The 24,364-nt window shown below is 38.7% G+C and overlaps 2 protein-coding genes and 1 long non-coding RNA gene across 4 annotated transcripts; all 3 read left to right on the forward strand.

Annotated features, from left to right (window-relative positions):
- The first annotated feature begins 4,035 nt into the window (after positions 1-4,035).
- On the forward strand, positions 4,036-7,007 carry LOC127162458 (uncharacterized). The gene is made up of 5 exons (XR_007827353.1): positions 4,036-4,052; positions 4,918-5,008; positions 5,178-5,271; positions 5,547-5,674; positions 6,722-7,007. It is a non-coding gene; the product is annotated as an uncharacterized LOC127162458 (long non-coding RNA).
- A 2,920-nt stretch (positions 7,008-9,927) lies between these two features.
- wu:fd46g04 (endonuclease domain-containing 1 protein) lies at positions 9,928-11,609 on the forward strand. The gene is made up of 2 exons (XM_051105225.1): positions 9,928-10,246; positions 10,583-11,609. The coding sequence occupies exons 1-2, from the start codon at positions 9,944-9,946 to the stop codon at positions 11,135-11,137; spliced, it is 858 nt and encodes a 285-aa protein (XP_050961182.1). The 5' UTR covers positions 9,928-9,943; the 3' UTR covers positions 11,138-11,609.
- A 2,685-nt stretch (positions 11,610-14,294) lies between these two features.
- Positions 14,295-22,948, forward strand: LOC127162428 (E3 ubiquitin-protein ligase TRIM21). 2 transcript variants are annotated; one of them, XM_051105211.1, is made up of 8 exons: positions 14,308-14,396; positions 15,442-15,464; positions 17,053-17,646; positions 18,772-18,867; positions 20,716-20,949; positions 21,036-21,177; positions 21,336-21,362; positions 21,442-22,948. In XM_051105211.1, exons 2-8 carry the CDS (start codon positions 15,453-15,455, stop codon positions 21,996-21,998), a joined length of 1,662 nt encoding a protein of 553 aa, XP_050961168.1. In that variant the 5' UTR covers positions 14,308-14,396; positions 15,442-15,452; the 3' UTR covers positions 21,999-22,948. The 2 variants fall into 2 exon arrangements, with proteins under 2 accessions (XP_050961169.1, XP_050961168.1); XM_051105212.1 differs by lacking the exon at positions 15,442-15,464 and having other exon boundaries at positions 14,295-14,396.
- Positions 22,949-24,364: the final 1,416 nt, after the last annotated feature.

The raw sequence follows: 24,364 nt of genomic DNA on the forward strand, positions 1-24,364 counted from the left end.
CTAACACATTAGGCAACGTTACAGCACAATATTTAAAATAAAAACATATTGTTTCCAAGCCCATGCAGTACATATTGCTGGCGTTTATACAAAACTTTAAAAATGTTAGTCTTGCATATTTTCAAATGTAAATGAATGTTTATTAAACACAATAATAACTGTAATAATTATATAATCATTTAAATAATTAATTGGCCAGAAAATAATAAGTAGGCAAAAATTTAAATATGCTTGTTTTAATATTTGGGTTGATTATAGATTATACAATGATTATTGTTTATACAATGTATTGTATATCTGAATATGTGCATTTTATAATGCTATAATGCTATAAACATAGATCTTCATCCAAACAATGTATGTATGTGATAATAGTATATCACCTTTTAAAATTGTACTCATACATTAAAAAATAAGGTGCACATTGGCCCCGGTCCCCCGGTGTGATGTCACATCCTTCACAATCATTCAGCACATGATGGACATCAGTATAAGCCACTGTTTGTATTTCATTTACCTAGAGGAAAAACATATGAAGTAATGATAACGATCTATAGTTGTCACACGTACCAGATCACGTGAGGTCACGAGGACCTGGAAGTAACTTCACGCAGGTATTTAAGCAGGAAGCAGGTGTTGTTTTGCACCAGACATTGAGTTCATGCTCGACTCCACGTCAGGTCCCATCTTCATCTCAACTCACGTGAGTAAACTCTCTGCTCTTCGGAGCGCTTATTTACCTGTCTGTGTGCGTGTGAGAACGCGGATTTCTTGGTGGAAATCTCTACTCCTTATCGGAGCGTTCTCAAACCAACTGCGTGATTTACCTGCTCACTCGTGCACTTCCGCGTTTGAGTATTCCGTCACGCTACAAGGGGACTCATCTCGAACCTTTCATTTCTTGTCCAGCCTCCGTGACAGAATGTCTGGTCCCGAAATGGTCCCGGCGGATCTGGAACAATTGTGGGGTGTGATCCAGCAGCAGTCGGGGGAAATCATGAATCTGAGGCAGGAATTGGTGGGGCTGCGGGCGGAGGACAACACGCTTCGTACCGAAACCGCGGGTCTTCGGGCGGAGTGCGGGGTTCTCCAGTCCGACCTCACTGCCCTGCAATCAGATTATGATGACCTGGCTGCTGCGCAGATTGCCCCCTCAGAACCAGTCCGTCCCGCCCTTCAACCCAAGATCGCACTTCCGGATAAATGGGATGGATCCGGAACCCGGTGTGATGTGTTTCTAACTAACCTGTCACTTTTGTTTGAGTTCCAGCCAGCACGATATCCATCCGACCGCAGCAGGATTGCTCTCCTCATCTCCCTTCTCACCGGGCAGGCAGCTGAGTGGGCTGCGGCGGTCCTGAAAGCTGACGGGATCGCCGCCCACTCATATCCTGAGTTCACCACCCAGCTCAGGGCCGCCTTCCAACACCCTGAGAGCGAAGTGGAGGTGGATTCCCGTTTATACCACCTGAGGCAGGGCGAGCGCAGCGTCAGCAAATACACCATAGACTTCCGTACTCTCGCCGTCCAAACTCAATGGAGCGATGCGGCGCTCCGCACAGCCTTTTATGAAGGACTGTCCAACCGTCTGAAAGACGAACTGGCTGTGCGTGAGCTGCCGGCCACCCTGGAGGGCATGATCCAGCTCGCCCTCCGGGTGGATCAACGCATGGGTCACACTACTAAACGTCTTTCTCATCTCTCCACCCTCATCTCTCCACCCACAAGCTCCACCCTCCGTCACCGTCATCTGGATCAACCCTTCACTCACGCTGTCGCTGCGCCATCTCCACCTCCACCTCCACCGGCCGCTCCAGAGGCCCACTCATCAGGAGCCGGGGAACCCATGCAGATAGGGCGCACCTCCCTGACGGCAGCGGAAAGGGCTAGACGCTACCGCGAAGGTCTATGTGCCTATTGCGCCTCCCCAGATCACCACCGTGCAATCTGCCCTTTGCGTCCGGGAAACGGCCAGACCAGGTGAAGAGGGGGAGGTCTTCATCTGGTTCCGCTACCATCAAATCCTATCCCACTGTTTCCCGGCTGCTCCTTCAGGTATCAATCCTCATGGGCCACCGACGGATCGTGACCACCGCATTTGTTGATTCGGGTGCGCCTGGGAATTTTATCGATCAGGCTTATGCTGCCCAATTGGGGATTGAGACTGAGGTGTTATCCCAGCCTTTAAAAATCACAGTCCGAGGTTCCCGATGTCAGCCTGGAGAGCATCCCCGTCCCGTACCGCGATCTGGCCGAGGTCTTTAGCAAGAGACGTGCCGCCCTTCTACCACCTCATCGACCCTACGATCTGGCTTTTGACCTCATGCCGGGCGCGGTACCACCCCGCGGCCATCTGTACTCCCTGTCGGCCACCGAACATCAGGCGATGGAGGAGTACGTGGCTGAAGGACTTCGGGCCGGCACTATCCGTCCTTCCAGCTCCCCGGCGGCTGCGGGCTTCTTCTTCGTGAAGAAGAAAGACGGGGGTCTCCGCCCATGTGTTGACTATCGGGGACTCAACCAGATTACCATCAAGAATCGTCATCCACTCCCTCTCACCAACACCGCCCTGGACGCCCTCTCTGGTGCCCGTTTCTTCACGAAACTGGACCTACGGAGCGCTTACAACTTGGTGGGCATCAGGGAGGGTGATGAGTGGAAGACGGCCTTCATAACCCCCACTGGTCACTACGAGACCCTGGTTATGCCGTTTGGTCTGTGCAACAGTCCATCTGTATTTCAACAATTCATCAATGACGTTCTCCGGGACATGCTGGGTAGGTGGTGTTATGCTTAATTGGACGACATCCTCGTATATTCAAAGACGCTCGAGGAACTAACTTCTACCGGCGATTTATCCAGGGCTTCAGCGCAACTGCAGCACCTCTGACTGCTCTTACCAAACCATCACGCGGAGAATTCCAACTCACACCCGAAGCCATCCAAGCATTCAAGAAGCTGTGTCTCCTGTTCACCACTGCTCCGGTTCTCATCCATCCCAACCCGACAAAACCTTTCGTTGTTGAAGTGGACGCTTCTGATGTGGGCGTAGGGGCGGTCCTTTCACAACGCAGTCCAGACGAGAAACTACACCCCTGTAGTTTTTTCTCGAGAAAATTCAATCCCACACAGCAGCGTTACAGGGTAGGGCACCGTGAACTGTTGGCCATCAAGTGGGCTCTGGAAGAGTGGCGTCACTGGCTCCAGGGCAGCAGCGACCCATTCACCGTCTGGACCGACCACCAGAACCTCACCGTCATCCGCCAGACCAAACAGCTTAACCCCAGGCAGGCGCGGTGGGCTTTATTCTTCGAGCACTTCCACTTCCATCTCTCCTACCGGCCCGGCTCGAAGAATACCAAAGCGGACGCCATCTCCCGCCAACATCAACGAGACACCACCTCCTCAGAGCCAGCGCCTGTCCTGCCTCCTCACATCATCTTGGCTCCTCTCCAGTGGGGGTTAGAAGAGAGAGTCCGCCAGAGTCACAGTCTGGAACCTCCTCCACCAGAAACCCCCGCTGGGCGACTCTTTGTGCCCGACCATCTCCGCAAAGAAGTTCTCCAGTGGGGGCACGATTCCACATTGGCAGGACATCAGGGGGTCCAGAGGACCATCTCGTTTATCGACAGGGCGTTTTGGTGGAGGACGTTGAGGAGAGACGTACAGGAGTACGTCCAGGCATGTAACATCTGCGCTCGCTCCAAGACCACCAACTCACCATCTACTGGCGAGCTGCAGCCCCTCCCCATCCCCAAACGCCCCTGGAGTCACATCTCAGTTGATTTCGTCACTGGACTCCCTGCACAGGAAAAATGGCGGAGTAGTTTTTCCAGAGTTAAATTTGTTTTCCTCAAAAATAGTTGTTTTTGCTCTATTTTGAGTGTACAGAGTAAAATTTATCCGTAGAGTGCGAGCAAAATTACAGAGTAACTGTGACTCCTCCCCAATTTGCTCTCATCCCTTCGTTGATCCGCCATTACTGTTAATCACGGCCATCGACTGCTGCTGCTTTGGGTTTAGAAGACGGCACACTTCTGCTGGATGGTAAAGTAAGTAAAGTTTCAAAGTCTTACTATTTATTTTAATTATATTCGCCTTTGCTTTGAGCTCGGATCGTTTTGCCATGTGTTTTGAATGTTTAAGAGATCGCTTGCCTTCTCCTGTCAGCTTGAAAACTAGTTAATGTTAGGCAAAGTTTGAAATCAAATAGCTAACATATATATTTTGAACATTTATTTTGAACGTTAATTGAAATTAGCTAACGTTAGCTGCCTATCAATGTTTGTCCACTAAACTATTGTGACGATAGGCTCAAGTTGTGCACCACATGTACTTGACTCGGAAAAGAGTTCAATTAACGTTAGCCTTAACTGGATTGTTGAAGGCCATTTTGATGTGGATTAGTCCTATTTAGACAGTAAGTTAACTGTTTCTCATGAGAACGAAAGGTATTTTTAACATTTACGAGGGCTAGTCGGTGATTTTATTGCAGAATGTCAGTGTTTCAATTCAAAATACAATTCGATTGAATCCTTTTTGACCACTGCGGAACACGTACAATAACTTTTGCACTTCATTGTAGTTTGCAATCATTTTTAATATGTAAACTTTAATTACGGAAATAATGGGAAGAATTTATAAGAACAATATTTCATAAACGCTCCACCTCAGTGACAGAGAAAGAGGGAAAAAACGTTGGAAATGGGACATACAACAGTGCAATGTTAATACTAGCCTACAATTAGGCCATATACATTAAAGATATAAACCAAGCAATTATTACAAATTAAAAACATATTAGTGAACAAAGATAACTCATGTTGTGTAGTGCACTAATGAATGTTTTTTCATCATCTGACTGAGTGTTATTGCCTTGTGTTTAACTTTGTAACTTTGTCTTTTTGGTTTCTTCAGGATGTAAACCAACAACATTGTCAGAATGAAGTTCAAAGAAATATATTTTTTTCTTCAAAACCTTTTACATTTCAAATGTTTTGGGAACGTGGTAAGAGAAACTTTAACATTTTTAATATCTTTAATACTTTTCATTAATAATGGTGAAATGGTGAAAATCGTGGTAGCACATTTGACAAATGAACATGGGTAGGTTGTTTATACTGTACTTTGTTAATTGATGTTTATGATGTTATTGGTTTATGTTTGTGTGTGTGTAGAAAAAGCCCTTCCTGTAGTTTAAAGGAAGAATCTGCGAAGAGAATCATCTCCCTATTCCTATGCTTGGTTGACCCCAGGAGCAAGTTTCGTTATGTAAGTAGCTGTTGCAAATATTTTCAATTTATTTTCCAACACTTCTACCCTGATATTTTCGCAAGGGCCTAGTACAGGAGTTGCAGATTTACAGTTAGAAATTGTCTTCATTTAGGACTCTGAATAAAAAAAATAATGTATAAGTTTATGACTTCATTTCAGTACTTGTAGAGGTTTCAGCTCAGTTCATCCACACATCTGTAGTCATCAAGACTTGGTTGTGATGAAAAACTAAAAACCTAAAAGAAATTTTTATTTTGTTTCTGTATCTCCAGGTTGGAACAGCAAATTGTCTTCCATTTTGATGCTGGTTCACCTTTTGCCACCCTCTCAAGTCACCGCCACGTAAGACCGGGAAAGATCTCAGCTAGGCAAACGTGATCGTCTTGTGAAATTCATCAAGGTGAAGCTACTAATGAAGCATATCAAATGACACTAGTTGATAATATTGTAATACTGTATGATCTTGAACGTGCTTATTTCTCAGAAAGGCTCTTAAAGGGATAGTTCACCCCAAAATGAAAATTCTGTAATTTATTACTCACCCTCATGTTGTTTCAGACCTGTAAAACCTTTGTTTTCATCTTCGGAACACAAATGAAGATAATTTTGAAAAAATTTGAGAGATCTTTGAGCTTCATAGACAGCAAGAGTCCTACCACGATCAAGGCCAGAAACTTAGCAAGGACATTGTTAAAATAATCCATGTGACATCAGTGTTTCTACAATAATTTACAATGCTACGAGAATACTTTTTGTGCACAAAGAAAAATAATATAATTATTCAACAATTCTTCTCTTTCAAGTCACCATCCTCCGCCATAATCAAGAGTACCCTGATGCATACGTGTGATGCTGCTGACACAGGAACACACATGCGCTGCGTTTGTTTACAAAGCATGCGCATGCATCATGATACTGTCTTTAATGGTGGAGGACAGTGACTTGGGGGAGAAGAACTGTTGAATAAAGTAGTTATTTTGGTTTTATTGTGCACAAAAAGTATTCTTGTAGCTTTATAAAATTATGGTAGAATCAGTGTCACATGGACTATTTTAACAATGTTCTTACTACATTTCTGGGCCTTGAATGTGGCAGTACCCTTGCTGTATATGCAGGGTCAGAAAGCTCTTAGATTTCTTGAAAAATATCTTAATTTGTGTTGCGAAGATGAACAAAGGTCTTACAGGTTTGGAACAACATGAGAGTAATTAATTAATAACAGAATTTTCATTTTTGGGAGAACTCTTTTTAATCACCTGTCCTCTAAATTATTGTTCTTGTGCTGCTATTTTCTACTTCACATATTTAGTAACAATCTGTTGGAATTATGTAAAACATAAACTTTGGTGGAAGACAGACATCTTTATTCATTTGTTTCTTTATTCATGCTGTATATTGACTAACTTTTAAGTCACATTGGCGATAATGTGTTTTCATTCTTTTACAGACTGTTACCAGTATCCAAGGGCAGTTGGATGGCTTTTGAGAGAGTCTCCAGCTGTATCTACTTGTTGTTGGGCTGATGAGAAGTAGGGTCCAGTCTTGTTTTATTGTAATTGTCCAATATGCTCTACTCTGTAAGACCTGTCCATTGTGTATAGCTTTCTGCAAAACACTGTCTATGATATAGATGCAGAAACCACCAAATGATCATGATCACAAGTGTAATATTGTAAATGTAAGTGTATTATTTAAATAGGAGATTGAAAAAATAAAATTGTGAGACATGAGTATACAGTTTGTTGTAGACTCTTTTTTCAGATTGAAAAGCAAGTTTTTCATTTCTATTTTTAGGGGGGTTTTGAGGATAGAATATGAATGATGTAATTTAAAAGATTAACTCTGGATAGAGTTATTTAGTCTTTAAAGTTCACTCATAATTGATAAAAAAACAACTCTGGAAGAGATGTAAATTTTGGCAGAGTAAATTTGACTTTCTTCTGAACAGAGTTAAAAAGTAGCAGAGTAAATTTCTTGTACCTCTGAACTGAGTAAAACAGTACAAGAGTTAATTTCAAAAAACACTAAATAGAGTCAAATGTAACAGGAGAGAGTAAAATATTAACACCAAATTGAGCAAAATTAACTCTGGAAAAACAACTCTATCAAAAGAGTAACTTTTACTCTTTTCAGAGAGGGACCAAATGTTATCTGGCACAGAGTAAAATTTTCTTCAATTTGAGTAAATTTTACTTGGGCAAATTTACTGTGTGACTCGCAGGGCAAGAACACCATCCTGACCATTGTGGATCGTTTCTCGAAAGCTGTGCACCTGGTGGCTCTCACCGGACTCCCCTCTGCCAAGACCACCGCGGAGCTTATACTCGAGCACGTAGTCCGCTTGCATGGGTTTCCCAAGGACATCGTCTCAGACAGAGGGCCCCAGTTCACGGCCAAGTTCTGGCAGGCCTTCTGCCGTCTGGTCGGCACCACCACCAGCCTATCGTCCGGTCACCATCCTCAGACGAACGGCCAGACGGAGCGGGCCAACCAACAACGCTTCCTTCGATGCTTTGCGGGTGAACATCAGCGCTCCTGGGCGCGCTACCTCGTCTGGGCTGAACTATCTAATAACTTACACACATCTTCGGCCACCAATCTAAGCCCTTTCGAGGTATGCTACGGGTACCAACCTCCGGTGTTCGAACATCAAGAACCGGAGGTTGATGTCCCGTCCGCCCAACAGTTGGTCCGCCGGTGCCGGCGGCTCTGGAATCACGCCCGGACTGCCATTCAGAAAGCCAACCAACGCTACATCACTCAACACCGCCACCGGCACCCTCCGGGACGATTGTTCCATGTCAGTGACAGGGTCTATCTTTCCACCCGCAACATCAACCTGAAGACGGACTCTAAAAAACTCACTCCACGCTTCATCGGACCCTACAAGATCACTCACCGATTAAACCCTGTCACCTTCCGGCTCCAGCTGCCTGCTTCCCTCCGGATCCATCCTGTATTCCATCAATCTCAACTCAAACATGTCTTCTTCTCCCCTCTGTCTCCCCAGGTCACTGCTCCTCCCCCAGTCCGGATCATCGGAGGTGGTCCTGCGTACACCGTCCGGCGGATCCTTGACTCGCGAACCCGTGGCCGTGGCACCCAATACCTCGTCAATTGGGAGGGCTACGGTCCGGAAGAGCGTTCTTGGGTTCCCGGGCGGTTCATCCTGGACCCTACACTCATCCAGGACCTGGAAGTAACTTCACGCAGGTATTTAAGCAGGAAGCAGGTGTTGTTTTGCACCAGACATTGAGTTCATGCTCGACTCCACGTCAGGTCCCATCTTCATCTCAACTCACGTGAGTAAACTCTCTGCTCTTCGGAGCGCTTATTTACCTGTCTGTGTGCGTGTGAGAACGCGGATTTCTTGGTGGAAATCTCTACTCCTTATCGGAGCGTTCTCAGACCAACTGCGTGATTTACCTGCTCACTCGTGCACTTCCGTGTTTGAGTATTCCGTCACGCTACAAGGGGACTCATCTCAAACCTTTCATTTCTTGTCCAGCCTCCGTGACAATAGTAGTCAGCATTTGAAGTGGATCAAAACCTTTCATCAAAGTTGTCCTAAAACCAAAACACCACCCATTTTTGTCTTAGGACAACTTTGATGAATTTTCCTGTGATCCACTTCAAATGTTGACTACTGTACATCAAAACCTGTTCCTGAATGCTGTTCAAACAGTAACTACCTTCATTTGAGATGTGTTGATATTGACGGTTTCTGTGTGTTTAGCCAAATGATCCATCTGTCAGGGATGTGTGTAGTAAGGAGCCGTAGGGATGAGGAAATAACGCCAACATGCTTTAATATATATAATCCAGACAGGGAACAGGAACAAGCAGAAACAGCAGGGAAAACACACACTAACACAACAAAAACTAACATTAAGAACCGACCCGGAACAAGGAACTGAATCAAACTTATATAAGCAGGCTAATGAGCCAAGGACAGGTGTGAGTGATTAAACAATGATGTCATAACAAGCAATGGAACAGGAAAGACCAAATAAGGACACAAGAGGGCAAAACCAACAAAACAGTCCACAGGGGTGTGACACCATCAAACTTAAGTGTTGCAACAAATTAAATATTACAAATTTTATTCTTGGTTTCATTAATGGATTTTGTCTAAATAAAAACATTATTAGGTTATTTAGGTGCATCAGTAATGAGAATTGTTTCAAGTGGTCATGAAACTGCATATAAAGAGCAACATTTTATAGTTTGTTATGTAATGTAAAATAGTTTGACTAATTTATTTTTTATTTCATTATTTGACTTTTATTATTTCAGTGTCAGTCATTAATCTGGTACACCACTATTGCAAGGTCTAACAATTATGAAACAGCAAATAAACAATAAAATATAAGTCATTTAAAAAGAACGATTGTTTAATTTATTAAGTTATTTTTATATTTTCATTTAATCTATTCTTCAATTGGAGCAAAGGTTTGGCTTGAGTTTCTTTAGTTTGAACCTTAAATATTTGAATTTCAGGAAAATGTAAATGTGTCCTTGTGACAAATTTACACAGCAATGGTAACAAGGTAAACTTCAACCATGTGATTCCTGCCCCTTCTCTTAGACTGTATAAAGGAGAGTGTTGACTTCCTCTCTGCAGAATCTCTTCAGTTTTCAGGCAAACAGAGTATTTCAGAGATTCATCATGAGACATCTTGTGTTTCTTCTGTCACTTTCTTCTGTATGTTTCTTCACGCGGAGTGAAATTGCAGATAATAATTTTAGTAAATGCAAAATGTTCTTTTTGAACAACGCACCTCCTGACTTCACACCACCAGCGGGCGTTTCGGTCAAGCCCATCTGTCAGTGTCTTTGGGATGACAATGATCAGCAACTTTATCTTTTTGCAACTTTGTACAGCACGACCTGGAAGATCCCCGTCTACTCTGCGTATCTGTTTGGCAGCCCAAATATTGGGAGATGTGATGCCTGGTACATTGAACCTCAGGTAAATATTGTTTAAATTCATATTATGGGAGGAAGAAGAAGAAGATTAAAGGTGGAATGTGTCATTTTTTTTATATATTAAAATACTCATATTTCAGTGTTTATTTGCAGACAAATGTAAGTCAGGCAAGATATGTTGATTCCTAAAAAGAGTTTGTGGGATCTGTTTGTGAGACTAATGGCAAATGGTGAGAATATGTGAAAAACCTGTTTAAAAAATCATTACTTGAGTCACTATTTTTGCAATTGCGTCCAAAGCTGCTATGACACAGAAGTTGCATGATTCTTCTTAAACGTTATTTGAAGTCTGAGGTATTTTGTTTCTCATTCCCTTTAGCTGGATGGAGAAGATGAGCCTTGTATGCGGCCTAAAGGCCGAAATAGAGGTATTGGCACTAATCAGGCTCTGAATAGTGATTATAAGAACTCTGGCTATAACAAAGGTCACCTCTATCCTGTGCTCCACACCAGCAATCATCTGTCTATGCTGGCCACATCCACACTGACCAACGTGGCTCCGCAAAAGTCAGATTTCAATCAGAATGCTTGGCTGAGACATGAGGAAGCTATAAAAGAAGACCTCAAATCCTGTGATGAGGCTTATGTGGTGACTGGTGTAGTTCCTGACACAGAAGCCCCCAAATTGAAAAACAGAGTCACTGTGGCAAAGTATTACTGGAGAGCCACCTGCTGCCTAAAGAACAATCAGTACACAGGGATGGGCTACTATGGACCGGACAAAAATGGCGAAGTGCAGAAATTAACAATAACAAATCTCAAGAAGAAGCTCAATGATGTTTACCAAATATGCTTTTTTCCAAGTATACCACCACCACCAAATCAACCGTTGAAAAAACCTAGAATTGTATATACATGTGACTGTTCCACCTAATCAGAAGCTCAGTCCACCCTGGCTGCCACCTAACAGCCAATCACGAAAATTGGAGTGATATTCAGTTGATTTTTTTTTTTTCTTAGTGCTTGCATGCCAAAAGATTTTAATATTGTATATAGTTTTCGCTCTATCAACATGCAGGGTGTTGAAATCGCTTTTGCGCTGTTTACTTTCACTTTTGATCTCTTTTTGTCACTGACCGCGACAAACAACGTAAATATTACATGAGTGGTTAAACGATTGCAGAAATGTTATTTATTTTAAGGGTTTAAAGTGTAGTTAACATTATGTTGTTTAACATTATGTAGCAGAAATGCAGCAGAAATCACACAGAACGGAACTAATTTCTATAAAAATGCTAAATGTCAGCGAAGGCGGTGCAGCAGTGGGCAAGTAATGTAATCAGTGTATGACCATACACCATGTAACACCAACCCCAGGTGAAAAAAAAAAAAAAAAAAATGTGCAGTTCCACTATGTAAAGTGCTCCATTTTCACAAACTAATTTTGTACTTAATATATATAATATATTCTTTAGTAAGATAGTCTTAAGAACATAGTGTACTCAGCTGTGCTATTTTGAGACACTATGAATAGGCCTTATAAACTAAAATGTGCTTTTAACACACTATCTGTATTAAAAAATGTATGTAGTTACCACCCCCCCTCCAGGCCCACCTCGAATATCACTTGGCCCACCCTTCATCTCATTTCTGGAGCCGGGCCTGCTACTATGCCCCTATTAGATATTAATTTGTATGTATTTTGTTATACGAATATCTAAATATACAAAACATCAAAAGAAAGAACAGGGCATCTGCTTATAAACAAAAACATTTTATTCTAGCTCCATGCATTTTTTTTTTTTTTTTTTTTTTTTTTTTTTTTTTTTTTTTTTTATAAACACTTACATGCTGTAAGTTTCATAAATAATACTAAAAAATAAATAAATAAACAACATTTTGAACAAAAAGCTGAAAAAAGACTATGAATTGGATTCAGAGTGATAATCAATTCGATCAAAATAATCCAGTCGATCAACACCCCAAAGCTTAACAGTCATTATTACCTCTTCATGGGTCTCATTTTTTACATAACTTTACAGTTTTGATGCTGTTTTATGACTGATGATTGTATTAAAAACATGTGAAAGCATCTGTTGGTTAAGTTTCTTCTTCGTTTGTGTACAGAAGATGTGTAATAGCGCCCCCTACCAGATAACAATGAAAACATGGATTCCAGGAGAACAATACAGCTCAAATATATTGAGACTTTTTGTAAGTCAAGTATACTTAAATGTCATTGTAAGTATATTTCTGAGAAGTACATAAAAGTAGACTAAAAGTATACTTTCCTATTTTTAGCATACTAATAGCATGCTTGAATAAACGTGTTTTGTTTTGTTTTTGTTTTTTTGTTGTTGTTTTTTTGTCGTAAGGGACTTAATTTAAAAAGTTGCCTTTTTACAGGCAGGCTGCAAAAAAAAAAAAAAAAAAAAAAACTATTCTTTGAAATATTTGGTGATTTATATATGTTTTGTTTGTAGTCAAAAATGCATGTAATCTGATTTTACAAATGTGTCTCTATGTTGCTTGAAATATAACAAAAATGGTATTACTTTATTTTGTTTTTCACATCCTTTGTTTCCCAATCACTGGATAAAATGTCCAATTTTCCATCCTCTCTTTCACACTGACAGCTCCTCTCAGTACAGGCATCATGTCTACATTTGCAATTCATGATACTTATGCAGAAGATACACTATGTGACCAATGTGTGGACAGCCTGTTCTGAAAATCAGGATTTGGATACACAATTCCAGGTCACCATCAGAGGGAGACAGAGAGAGACTAACCTAACTGAGCAGATTTCAGGCTCATTCAAGGATGGTGTTTACTGAGTTAAGAAACATTAACTCATGTTCCATATTTTCTTTACAGCTCAGTATACAGAAGATAGCGGCGATTGGGTAGTGTTATAACACTATAACATTTAAAAGGAATTTATTTAACGAGACGAAGACTTTCTTGATATGATTATAATCTGCTGAGGATGCAAACAAAAGCACTTACTCTCTCTTGGCCTCAACAGTAGATGAAGGCTACTGTACATATTGTAACACATGCATAGTTGTAGCCATTTGAAAGAACAAATATATACTCAAAAATACTGAGTTTACACCAGTGGTGGCCTGTCGCATGAAGCCATGTTTCACACTATGCAAATGACTTGAGTTTGGTTTGAGCAAACAGTTTTTTGTTTTGTTTTGTTTTTTTAGAGGTCAAAAAGAATAAATACTTGTTTTACTGTGTTCATCTACGTGGTAACTTACACTTACACAGCTCACCCGCAGGTTTTATTCTTAGTGAGAGATCACAAACCAAAACTGAACTAATCAGCTGTGAGAAAAGTGACATATATTATTTGAATTATATTTTATTCTTAATGCGTTAAGCACATAAGCAATTATATTTTGACAATTAATATAAAACTTTTATTTTATTTTAATATAAATATGTACATATAAATAAAACATTTTGAAAATATATAATTCTATACAATTAAAGTTATATATATATATATATATAGAAATCAGTGCTATTGGTCGTCACCTTTTAGTTTTACTATTAGTTTTATTTTGCCAGAAGCTTTCTTTTCATGGTAAAATGCTCATTGGGTTTCACTTTCATTTCATGCATCGACAAAGCTGCTTTGAAACATAATGGTTTGTAAGAAAGGTTGCAACATGTTTAGTTTGACACCACGGCCGTAACACTTGTGTTGTTCCAAACCTGTATGATTCTGTTTAAAGCAAAAGAAGAAATGCTGGTGAAGAATGTCCTGGCTGCTCTTCTCCGTTTAATAATGGTGAATGAGGAATTGGGGTGTCCAGTTATAATATAACAAAAAAACATAATACAAATTGTGTCTATGACACATACTCTTTGTCAGCTGACAGTACAATACAGTAACAGGCAAAGGATATAAAGAGAAAGAATGTCATTGATGCATGTTGCTATGGTGCTTTTGATTTACTAAACGTGTCAAAAGCTGTGATGCACACACCCAGAGCAAATGATTTAAATGTATGTAAAAGTAGAGTGTGGGTGTGGTTTCCTTTCTCTGGAATAAAAGGTAATGGCAATGGAATGAGATTGCGAGGAAAACGAAACTCTGCTGTGCATAAATAGGGGGAAAGAGAGAAGCAGAAATTAAACACAGAAGGGAAGAATACACGACCGATACCTCCGACAAGGTAAGTCTGATTTCTCTCATGATCGTAAGTGGTGTTCGCATTGGCAAAGGTCACTGAAAAAAAACATATACTAAAATGTATTTGTAATGCATTTATTTCATACTGAAAAAATACCTTGCAATTGTACTTTCAGTATACTAAACTGGTATATTTAAAGTCTGCTAAATTGGAACAACTAATTTTGTACTTAATGCACTTTAACTGTCCAACCAAAGATATACTTCAATATATTTAACTGCGCTAAAGTTGAACTATTGCAAGTATACTTAAGGTACACTTTTTTAAATATTTTGCATTAGAGACCGATAGTATCAGTTTTTCAGTTTTTCAAAATTGAGATTAATATTTTATCTGAGCTGCATAAATAAGCTTTCCACTAATGTATGTTATGATAGGAAAATATTCAGCAGAGATACAATTATTTGAATATCTGAAATCTGAGGGTGCAAAAAAATCGAAATACTGAGAAAATTGCCTGTCTTAACAATGCATATTACTATACATACTATATATTTACATTAGGAAATTTACAAAATATCTTAAATGGAAGATGATCTTTACTTAATTTCCTAATGATTTTTGGCATGAAATAAAAATCAATAATTTGGACCCATACAATGTATTTTTGGTTATTGCTACAAATATACCCCAGTGACTTAAGACTAGTTTTGTGGTCCAGGGTCACATATATATATATATATATATATATATATATATATATATATATATATAAGTAAGTTTCAAACAATATTCTGTAAATATGTTAAAAGATTTGAACTATGAAATAAATGTATTTTAAATATATTACTTGTTACTAGGGTTAATATTGCTCATATTATTGTTTTTCATAACAATAAATATTAAAAAGTATTAAACTTCGGTATGTTACCTGGGAATGATTCCTCATATCATGCTGCTTTTTATTACTTTTCTAATCCATCACACAAGCTGCAAGATAAAAAGCCCATGATTCATTTCTCATGTTATTCCTGGGTGTTTAAATGTCTTTGAGTCGCATCTTTATGATTCGTTTGCTGTTTTTCAGTCTCTCACGCCATGGGTGCTGCGGTAAGATGCCATGTACAGAACAAGAAGCTCTAAAAGAAACACAAACACAATGTGCCCAACCTAGCACATAATAAACCACATAAACCACTTGAAAGACCTGATCTATAGACCAGAATAGACTTGTAGGTGGACTCTTTTCATTTCCGGATCGCAGTACTGGAGAAAGTTACACTGTAACAAAAAATCTGTAAAATGTAAGGAAAAAAAAAAAAAAAAAAAATGACAGCTGTGGTTGCCAGAACTTTACCGTTAAAAATACGGTAGCAACATTTTAGGTTTCACCGTTCTAATTTAAATTTACATTTAAATACCGTAGTTTCATTAACTGATATAATGTTAATGTACTACCCTACTTCAGTACTTACATCTGTTTTGTACCTTTGTAATACACTGATAACCACCAAAAGCAAGTGGTGATGACAAAGTCAATAAGCATCTTTTAAATATTAACATGTATAGGAAGTACACAGTGTCATTCACACAAACACTAAACACTGTCATGGTAACACATACAACTAAAATAAAGCAATAAATATTCATTTAACAACATTAGATAACATACAGCCCTAATGTACAAAACTGAAAAAACTTACCATTAACCATTTAACAATTTTTTTACTGTAGCATTTTTATAGCCTTTTACTGTTAAATTCACGGTCATTTTTTACAGAGTACTATTAAAGTTAATTACTATTAAACTCCCTAATAAAGTATCTAATTGCATTATTTAGTTATGCTTTATCCAAACTAATTTGTTGATCTAGTTCAGATCATGCTAGCAGAACGCTATTAAAAGCTTTTTGATAGGCCAAAACATTCTTGTATAATGTTTTAACAAATTTGATGGCAAGTACACGTAAGTGGACTTGACGCTATATTTCTGCAACGCTCCGGCATATTGAGATGAAACTTGGTATAATACATAGCCATCATACGCTGCTGGTACGTGAGGAGTCTGGGAAATGTGCCACCCAGTGGTTGAGAAAATTTGGCTACTAAAAAATTGTAGTTTCCGTCGTGCCTAACAACAGACCTTGGCTGTTATAAATTCACTGTAAACCTTCTTGGGGCTTATTGCTTTATTAAAATGTTTAATTAACGCTTTGACATACCGGTACAAAACTCAGTATGTGTCTTTAGCACCATGCACTAAAGGCACCTATTAATTTTTTGGTTGGCCACCTAGTGGCCAAAAGAAATGTTATAGCTTTTGTGAATTTAATTCAGTGACAATAAATCTTACCTATCTGCCAGTTTGCATCATGTCAAAAATCGACTTTATCTAACTCCTTCTTTGCCGCTTTTCTAATCTTAGATACAGATCATTATCAAACCATGCTAGCAAAGAGATTAAAAAAGAAACCTTTTCGATAACTCAAAGCGTTTTCATATAACTGATCATCAAATTTGATACAATGTATAGTGTTTTATGCAATATCTTGGTAACGCTTCTTCCTATTGCACTGAAACTTAATATGTCAAAATGGTCACCGTGTTCGTATGTTCCTTACCATGTTTAGCTCTTCACTTTGCCTCTTTTGTCCCATAATTGCTGTTGTAGCTATATTTAATGATGTTGTTGTTGCAGCTGTTCAGTGCACCAGATTTACCAGCGAACGCAACCACAATGGCTACAGCCGTGGACATCTCTCGCCACCTTCAATGCCCCATCTGCAAAGTCTTGCTAACAGATCCGGTCTCAACCACCTGTGGACACACCTTCTGCAGGGGCTGTCTAGACAAGCACATCAGCATCTCCGAGCCGCAGTGCCCTCTCTGCCAGGAGCCCGTGAGCACCAAACCCTCCGTGAACGAAGCGATCGAAGCCCTGCTGCGAGAGTTTTATCAGACTCAGTTACCCAACATGAACCTCTACTGTGGAGAAAGAGACGCGGTTCCGTGCGACGTCTGTGACGAACACCTCACGTATAAAGCCGTGAAGTCCTGCCTGATCTGTCTGCTCTCCTTCTGCGATGAACACCTGAAGCTTCACTATTCTATGGCGAGATTCAAGAACCATAAGCTGGTGAATCCTTTGGAGAAGTTGGATCAGAGAGCGTGCAACACGCACGGCCGACCTCTGGAGCTTTACTGCAGACGGGACGAGCTCTGCATCTGCGCCTTATGCGTGAAGACGGGTAGAGACGTGATACCTGTGGAGAAAGAGAGAGAGAGGAGGCAGGTAAGAAAATAAAGCTGTCGGAAACAACACAGACGTGAAATACGCACCAATAAGTACATATCGTTGCAGTTTCCAACAGAAGTGAACACCAGAGTTGGTAAAACAGCAAGCACTTGTAATCCTTTTCATACACAGAGATGTTGAACAGCTTCATATGTTTCACTTTCTAGAAGTAACAAGCTTGCCCAGTAGCTCAGCTGGCACAAAATTGGACTTGGGATGCGTAATCCTTGAGTACAAATGAAAAACATGACTCATGATGAAAGAGCTGAAAGATGAGTGATCGAAAAACTAGCTAAAACGGCATGCATGCGATTGCATTTTTACCTCCCCTTTGCTTTCATTCATACTATCGGGTAGGTTTAGGTGTGCAGATGGTACTTTATTTTAAAACGTCACGCAGCATTAGAGTTATAGCACGCCTCAATGGACATTTCAAGTCAGAACTACAGTGAACACATACAAAACCAACGTCACATAAAACGTGCCATATGTACGTTCATCTGTTCCGGTTAGGGATGGGGCGATAAATCCTCACAACGCGAATCAAGAAATGATTCAGCATCGGTTCTGAGGTTTTCCGAACACATCTCCACGGGTTCTCTCACATCGATTCTGAGCTTTGACTTTAACTCTGCTTGTTTCCAAATCCTTACACGCACTTGAACCTAAAAAAAAAGCGAATTACAAGGGTGTTTACATTAATCTTGCGTCATAAAATCATTCTGAGCCAAAGTGAATATCATCCGAATGCATAAGTTCTCTTCAGCACTCTTTCTAGTGAGTGTGCAGATAAAAACTTGATTAGAGTGCCATCTGCTGTTAAATTCTAAGTTTAGAATCAATTGCAAAGAGAATCACAATCTACAAATCGATTTTTTTGTCCCATCCCTAGTTCCGGGCAAAAAAAACACAAACACTCCTTTAGACCATTTCGCGTCTTACGAAAAAGTTCCCAGAGGTACGTTTTCATCATAAGACCTGGTTGCTCTATTCCCTAAATTTGCACAGCTGCTGATTACAATGGGTTTTCATGTACTGCAATTTCTGAATTGACTGATTTTGTATGCATTCAAAGCACTCAGAAAGCTTTCTGTGTGTTTATGTTTGTGTGTGTTTGTACAGGACATGCATCAAAACACTATTGAAGTGATGGAAAGGTTCATCGATCAGAGGGAATCCAAACTTCAGGAGCTTAAGGAATCAGCTGCAAAACGCCAGGTATGTACGAGGTCAAGTTAACCCAAAGAATTCCGTCATTTACTGAATTTTTTCACAGTGATGAAAAAATCTGAAGGCCGTCCGTTACTTTGACAGATCACACTGACGGTTATCTATTGTAAGGTGTAACTGTAATTCCCACACCTGTCCATTTGGTGGCGAGTGCGCTTCAGTGTGGCAGCAGAGCACAGGATCTTCTTCAGAACAAAAATAAAAATGTCACGAGTCTTTTACTATGCGTTTGATTAAGGGAAGACAAAATAAAAGCGATTAGTCTTATTAGTTTTGTTTTATTATAATTAAAATATGAGAATTAAAATGACGAGTGATAATAGATTAGTTTTTTAAGACTCTGTCCATTAAAATGACAAATAAAGTCAAGCGTTCTCAGTGTTGTGTAGTATAGAAACTTAATCCATTGCATAATGCATATTGTTTCACATATTATTTTGAACCAGAAGGCCGTTCTATGTTTTTGGTTGGGTTTCCTGCACAATCCAATGACATGCACAGATGAAATGGAGCTGTTTAACTGGACAAGCAGTTTGGAAAATGTTTCCAGTTTCACGAAAGACAAGGAAAAGAGAAAGAGCTGATTTGCAATACAAACACCGCCTCTGTTCAGCAAACAACAGTAGATAAAGATATGAGGCAAACACAGCATGGCACATGACACACCTATATAGTTAAAGAGGCTAGGGAACAAGGTCTTTAGTCTTTAAGAGATCTATATGTCAGCATTTTCATTCAGCTTAAAAGCAGGTGCGTGTGAAGAAGAATACACAAAGATTATTGTTTCTAAAGATTATTTCTGTATTATTACATTGTTATTGTTACATTGTGGTTTTGTCATTTTTATTAGATAGATAGATAGGCATTTTAGTATTTCAATGTATTATTCATTACATTTATTATTATTATTATTACTATTATTATTATTTTAGTTAGTTGCTAAGGCAGCATTTTTTATTTTCATTTAAGTTACTTGCTGTTTCTTTTTAATTGATTTTGAAATTTATTAATAATTTTGGAGAAATTAGTAATAGTAATTATTCCAGTATTTATTATTGTGGTCCCACTTTATATTAAGTAGCCTTAACTACTATGTACTTAGGTTTAAATTAATAATTTGATACAGTGCACTTGTTGTGTACAGTACATGCATGTTTTACACTAAAATGCCTGCATGTAATTACATCTGTAATTAGTTTCTTTAATTACATTTATAATTACACTGTTGACCATCTCTTACACCTTAACCCAACATTAATCTACCCATATTACCAAACCTGTCCCTAACTTTACCCGTATCCCACCTAAATAGCAGCAAAAGTGTTTTGCAATACAATATGAACACAGTAAGTGCATTGCACTTATTTCTTGTTGTAAGTAAGGCCACTTAATATAACGAGGGGCCATTCATTTTTAATTTTTTTATTTATTTTATTTTATTTATTTATTTATTTTTTTTGGCTTGTATTTTATTACTATTTTTATTTTTAATAGCTATATATATATATATATATATATATTTTTTTTTTTTTTTTTTTTAGTTTTAGGTATTTTAGTGCTTTATTATTTATTAAATTATAATAATTATTATTGTAGCTGTAATTCTATTTTTTATTGTAATTTGTTACCAAAGCCACATTTCTGGTTTTTGTCAAAGTGTTTTTTTTGTTTGTTTTTTTTGTCAGCTTTATCCCATTTACCAAAACCTTTTTTAATAGTTTGAGTTTTGGATTTAGTTAACAATAACAACACTGACCCAGACTCAGAGAGTAAAGCAAGTCAATCTTATTGGAGTTTGTCAGATCAAGAATATGCTTTCCATGTTTGTCCTCACAGGCTCTGCTAGACAGTGAGCAGCAGGAGATACAGGAGGCATTTGCTGCATTGATGGAGGAGTTGAGGAAAACAGAGCAGGTGCTGCTTGCTCCTCTGGAGGATGGAAAGACGTGTCTGGAGAAAGAGATGAACGAGAAGACACAACAGATACAAAAAGACATACTCAAGTACAAGGAGACCATAGAGTCTTTGAATCGCACCAAGAACGAGGAAGACGACATCCTCTTCATCCAGGTCAGCCAATCTTGAATAACATTTGTGAGAAGTAAAAATTCTGATATGTTCAGTAAATGTTTAATGCATTTGTTTCTCTTTCTCAGTCTTATCCGGCCGTGCCTGTTGAGTTCTCCGATGACTGGACACTTTCCATTGACACAGAGTTAAACTTTGGCACAATGAGAAACGCAAGGGCAGCTTTACTGGATGAGATTCAGACACATCTGGAGAGACTTTGCACTGTTGGTGAGTGATTATAGCTGAGAGTTGTGATTAGCATAGGCTTAGGCCTTTGGATAAGCTTATTTGAACTCATATTACACTGTATCCCCTTGTTTATAATCAACAATTTGTATAATGCAGACAGTCTAAATTTGTTTACCATTCTATCTTTTTTATTACAGAAATTAGAAGGATTCACAGCTTCGCAGGTACGTGTAGGAACACTTTCTGAATTTTTTTGACGAATCTTTCAAACATCCAGTAACTGAGAATCTCATCTTTGTGCAGTAAACGTGACTCTGGATCCAGAAACGGCGCATCCGCACTTAGAGGTGTCTGCAGACGGTAAAGAGGTGCGCGACACCGGAGCGAGTCACGACATCCCGGGCAGCCCGCAACAGTTCGACCTGGTCGGAGGGATCCTGGGAAAGCCTCGCATCACTTCGGGAAGAGCTTTCTGGGTCGTGGAGGTCAGGAATAAGGTGGGCTGGGAGCTGGGGGTGATGAGAGACGGAGCGAACCGGAAGGGGAAAGTGTCCTACAAACCCAGCGAGGGTTACTGGGCCATCGTGCTCTGCGGTCAAACCATGTATGGAGCTTTTGAAGACCCTCCAGCCCTGCTGAATCTGAAGACCAAACCCCAGAAGGTGGGAGTGTTCGTGGACTGTGAGGAGGCTCTGGTCTCCTTCTATGATGTGGAGGCTCTGACACATATTTACACATTTTCTAAGTGCAGCTTTAATGGAGCCATCCGTCCATATTTCAATCCTCATCCAAACAAAGACGGAAGCAACTCAAGTCCGTTGGTCATTTGTCCTGCCAGTCAAACTGACATCCCTGTGTGAAAACAAGAGCTAATTTGATGAAACAATGACGTATGAAAATATTCATATTTATTGACATGGTCACGACTGCCTTTCGTTCATGTCTTTGTTTTCTTCTTTAATATTCTCTGTGATCCTTTGAGTGGTTTAAAAAGCAACAAATTTTGAGGTGAAAATTATATGCTGTACACACACACACACACACACCACCTTTGTTTTTGTGAACTGTGGGGACTTTCCATAGACTTCTATAGATTTTATACTGTCCAAACGATATTGTCTATCCCCTAACCCAACCCTAACCCTAAACCTAGCCCTCACGGAAAACATGTTTGCGTCGTTACACTTTCAGATAAACATCATTTACTATTTTTAATAATTTTTTAACATTGTGGGTACCGCAAATTTCAGGTTTTACTATCCTTGTGGGGACATTTGGTCCTCACAATGTAGCAAAAACAAGTACACACACACACACACACACATACACATAAAATAAGAATTTAATGAACAGGTTACTGTCCTTCTGAATGTAATTTCTCCAAATTTCTACTAAAAATATTTTTTAAGTCTTTATAAAAATGACACATAATGATTGTCGATTATTCTTTGTGTTTCATGATTAAAAGACTATTGACGTTTATTTGTGCTCCTGCATGTTTCTCTAGACAGCGTATCATGACAACAATATTGTAAAAAGCCTAAGAATTACTGCCAAGAATGCCCACAACAGATGTCTATACAGAATTCAGGAAAAAGAATTTGCCAAGTCTATGGAACCTCCTTCTATAAAACTATAATATTTTAGACTGACCTTATTATTGTTAATACATTAACTAAACTACAGTATAACATAGGCTGATTATTCTTATAGATTAAAAGAAAATTGCTTCTGCGAGGATAAAGAATATGAAAAGTGTTTAGTGTTGCTACAGAAAACAAAAAAAAAAAAGAGTAAGCAACAACAAAAACATGCTGCTGGAAACAGCTATTGAAAATACCACATTTATTATCTGCCAGCAGGAGGCGCTTTTGAAGCGGCAGAAACATCAGTTTCCCCAGTAACGGCTGTACACAAAGCAGCACTGTGCTCATGAATGCTACTTGAAAATGCCATTGAAACTTTTCCCTTCAAAGATACATTTAAAACACCCGCCCTGTGTTTTGATTTTGAAATGTGCTGTGCTTATGTTTACTCAAAGAAGTCAACCGCTGCAAATAAATCAATGTATAGGAAACACTGGTAATGAATAATGAAATATCGGAAATCATATCACCATTATTGAAAAACATATTGCCTACTGGATTGTGATTAAAATGCAGTGGTTACCTCTAATTTTAAATGGCTATAGAAGGTATGCCCTGTAATAGAGCTATAAACATCTTGTTCATGTAGTCATATTTTCATTCTATCTTATCTCTTGCTTAATAAAATGTAACAATACCAGCCTTTCTGCAGTACTGGTAGTACCAAGTACAGAATTCAGTTCTCGCTGATAGGCAGCTGTTTTCTTTAATTTTATTCTTAGCATAAATAATGAACTGATTTCATTTGTTTTTATTTTCAAATAGGTAAATAAAATAATTTAATACTTACAATATATGTTGTTTATTTTGCTACAGTACTGAAATTGGTTCTGAAAATTATTTGTTGTAATGTGAATATTCATATGAATTTTAACCTACTATATGTGACTGTGAAATGGGAATTACACTATTAACCTAACCAATTATATATGCATGTGAAATTATGCATTTATATAATAAAATAAAGGAAGAAGAAACAAAAAACCGTCTGCTTTTATTTGATAAAATACAGTACAAAACTGTAATCTTGTGAAATGGTTTTACAATTTAAAACTATTTTCTACTGTAATATATTTAAATATATTATATATAGACCTAATATATTTTACATAATATATTATATAAAATATATTAAATATAATATACATTAAACTTTATTTGCAAATTATATAAAAATTTAATTACTCACTACACTAAAAAAGAGGTTTTGTTGAGTCAGCTTAAAATAACTTAAAATAACTAAGATATAATAAATAAGATATTTGTGTCTGTTAAACCCAGTAACCCAGCTGCCTTAAAAAAATAAGTTGAATCAACTCAAGTATCTAAGTTGTCACTTAGTACAACTTAACATTTCAAGTTGAATAAACTGAACTTAAAATTTTAAGGCAGCCAGGTAACAAATTATTTTAAGTTGACTCAACAAATTGTTTTTTACAGTGTACCCCTCATTTTGAAGATTAACAATAATTGTAGGTACTAAGAGGGAGAGCTTAATGTTATGAAGTCTTATTGTTGTCCATGTACAGTCATGTGAAAAAGTTAGGACACCCTATTGAATTCCATGGTTTTCCGTATCA

The sequence above is a fragment of the Labeo rohita genome, unplaced genomic scaffold (genome assembly GCF_022985175.1).
Source record: "Labeo rohita strain BAU-BD-2019 unplaced genomic scaffold, IGBB_LRoh.1.0 scaffold_94, whole genome shotgun sequence".
In the NCBI taxonomy this organism is placed as follows: domain Eukaryota; kingdom Metazoa; phylum Chordata; class Actinopteri; order Cypriniformes; family Cyprinidae; genus Labeo; species Labeo rohita.

Excerpts from the sequence above, each read along its gene's own strand:
- wu:fd46g04 (XM_051105225.1), top strand. The coding sequence starts at position 9,944 with ATGAGACATCTTGTGTTTCTTCTGTCACTTTCTTCTGTATGTTTCTTC. Across the intron at positions 10,247-10,582 it reads CCTGGTACATTGAACCTCAG|CTGGATGGAGAAGATGAGCC; the intron begins GTAAATATTGTT and ends CATTCCCTTTAG.
- LOC127162428 (XM_051105211.1), top strand. Across the intron at positions 17,647-18,771 it reads AAGAGAGAGAGAGGAGGCAG|GACATGCATCAAAACACTAT; the intron begins GTAAGAAAATAA and ends GTGTTTGTACAG. Across the intron at positions 21,178-21,335 it reads GGAGAGACTTTGCACTGTTG|AAATTAGAAGGATTCACAGC; the intron begins GTGAGTGATTAT and ends TTTTTATTACAG.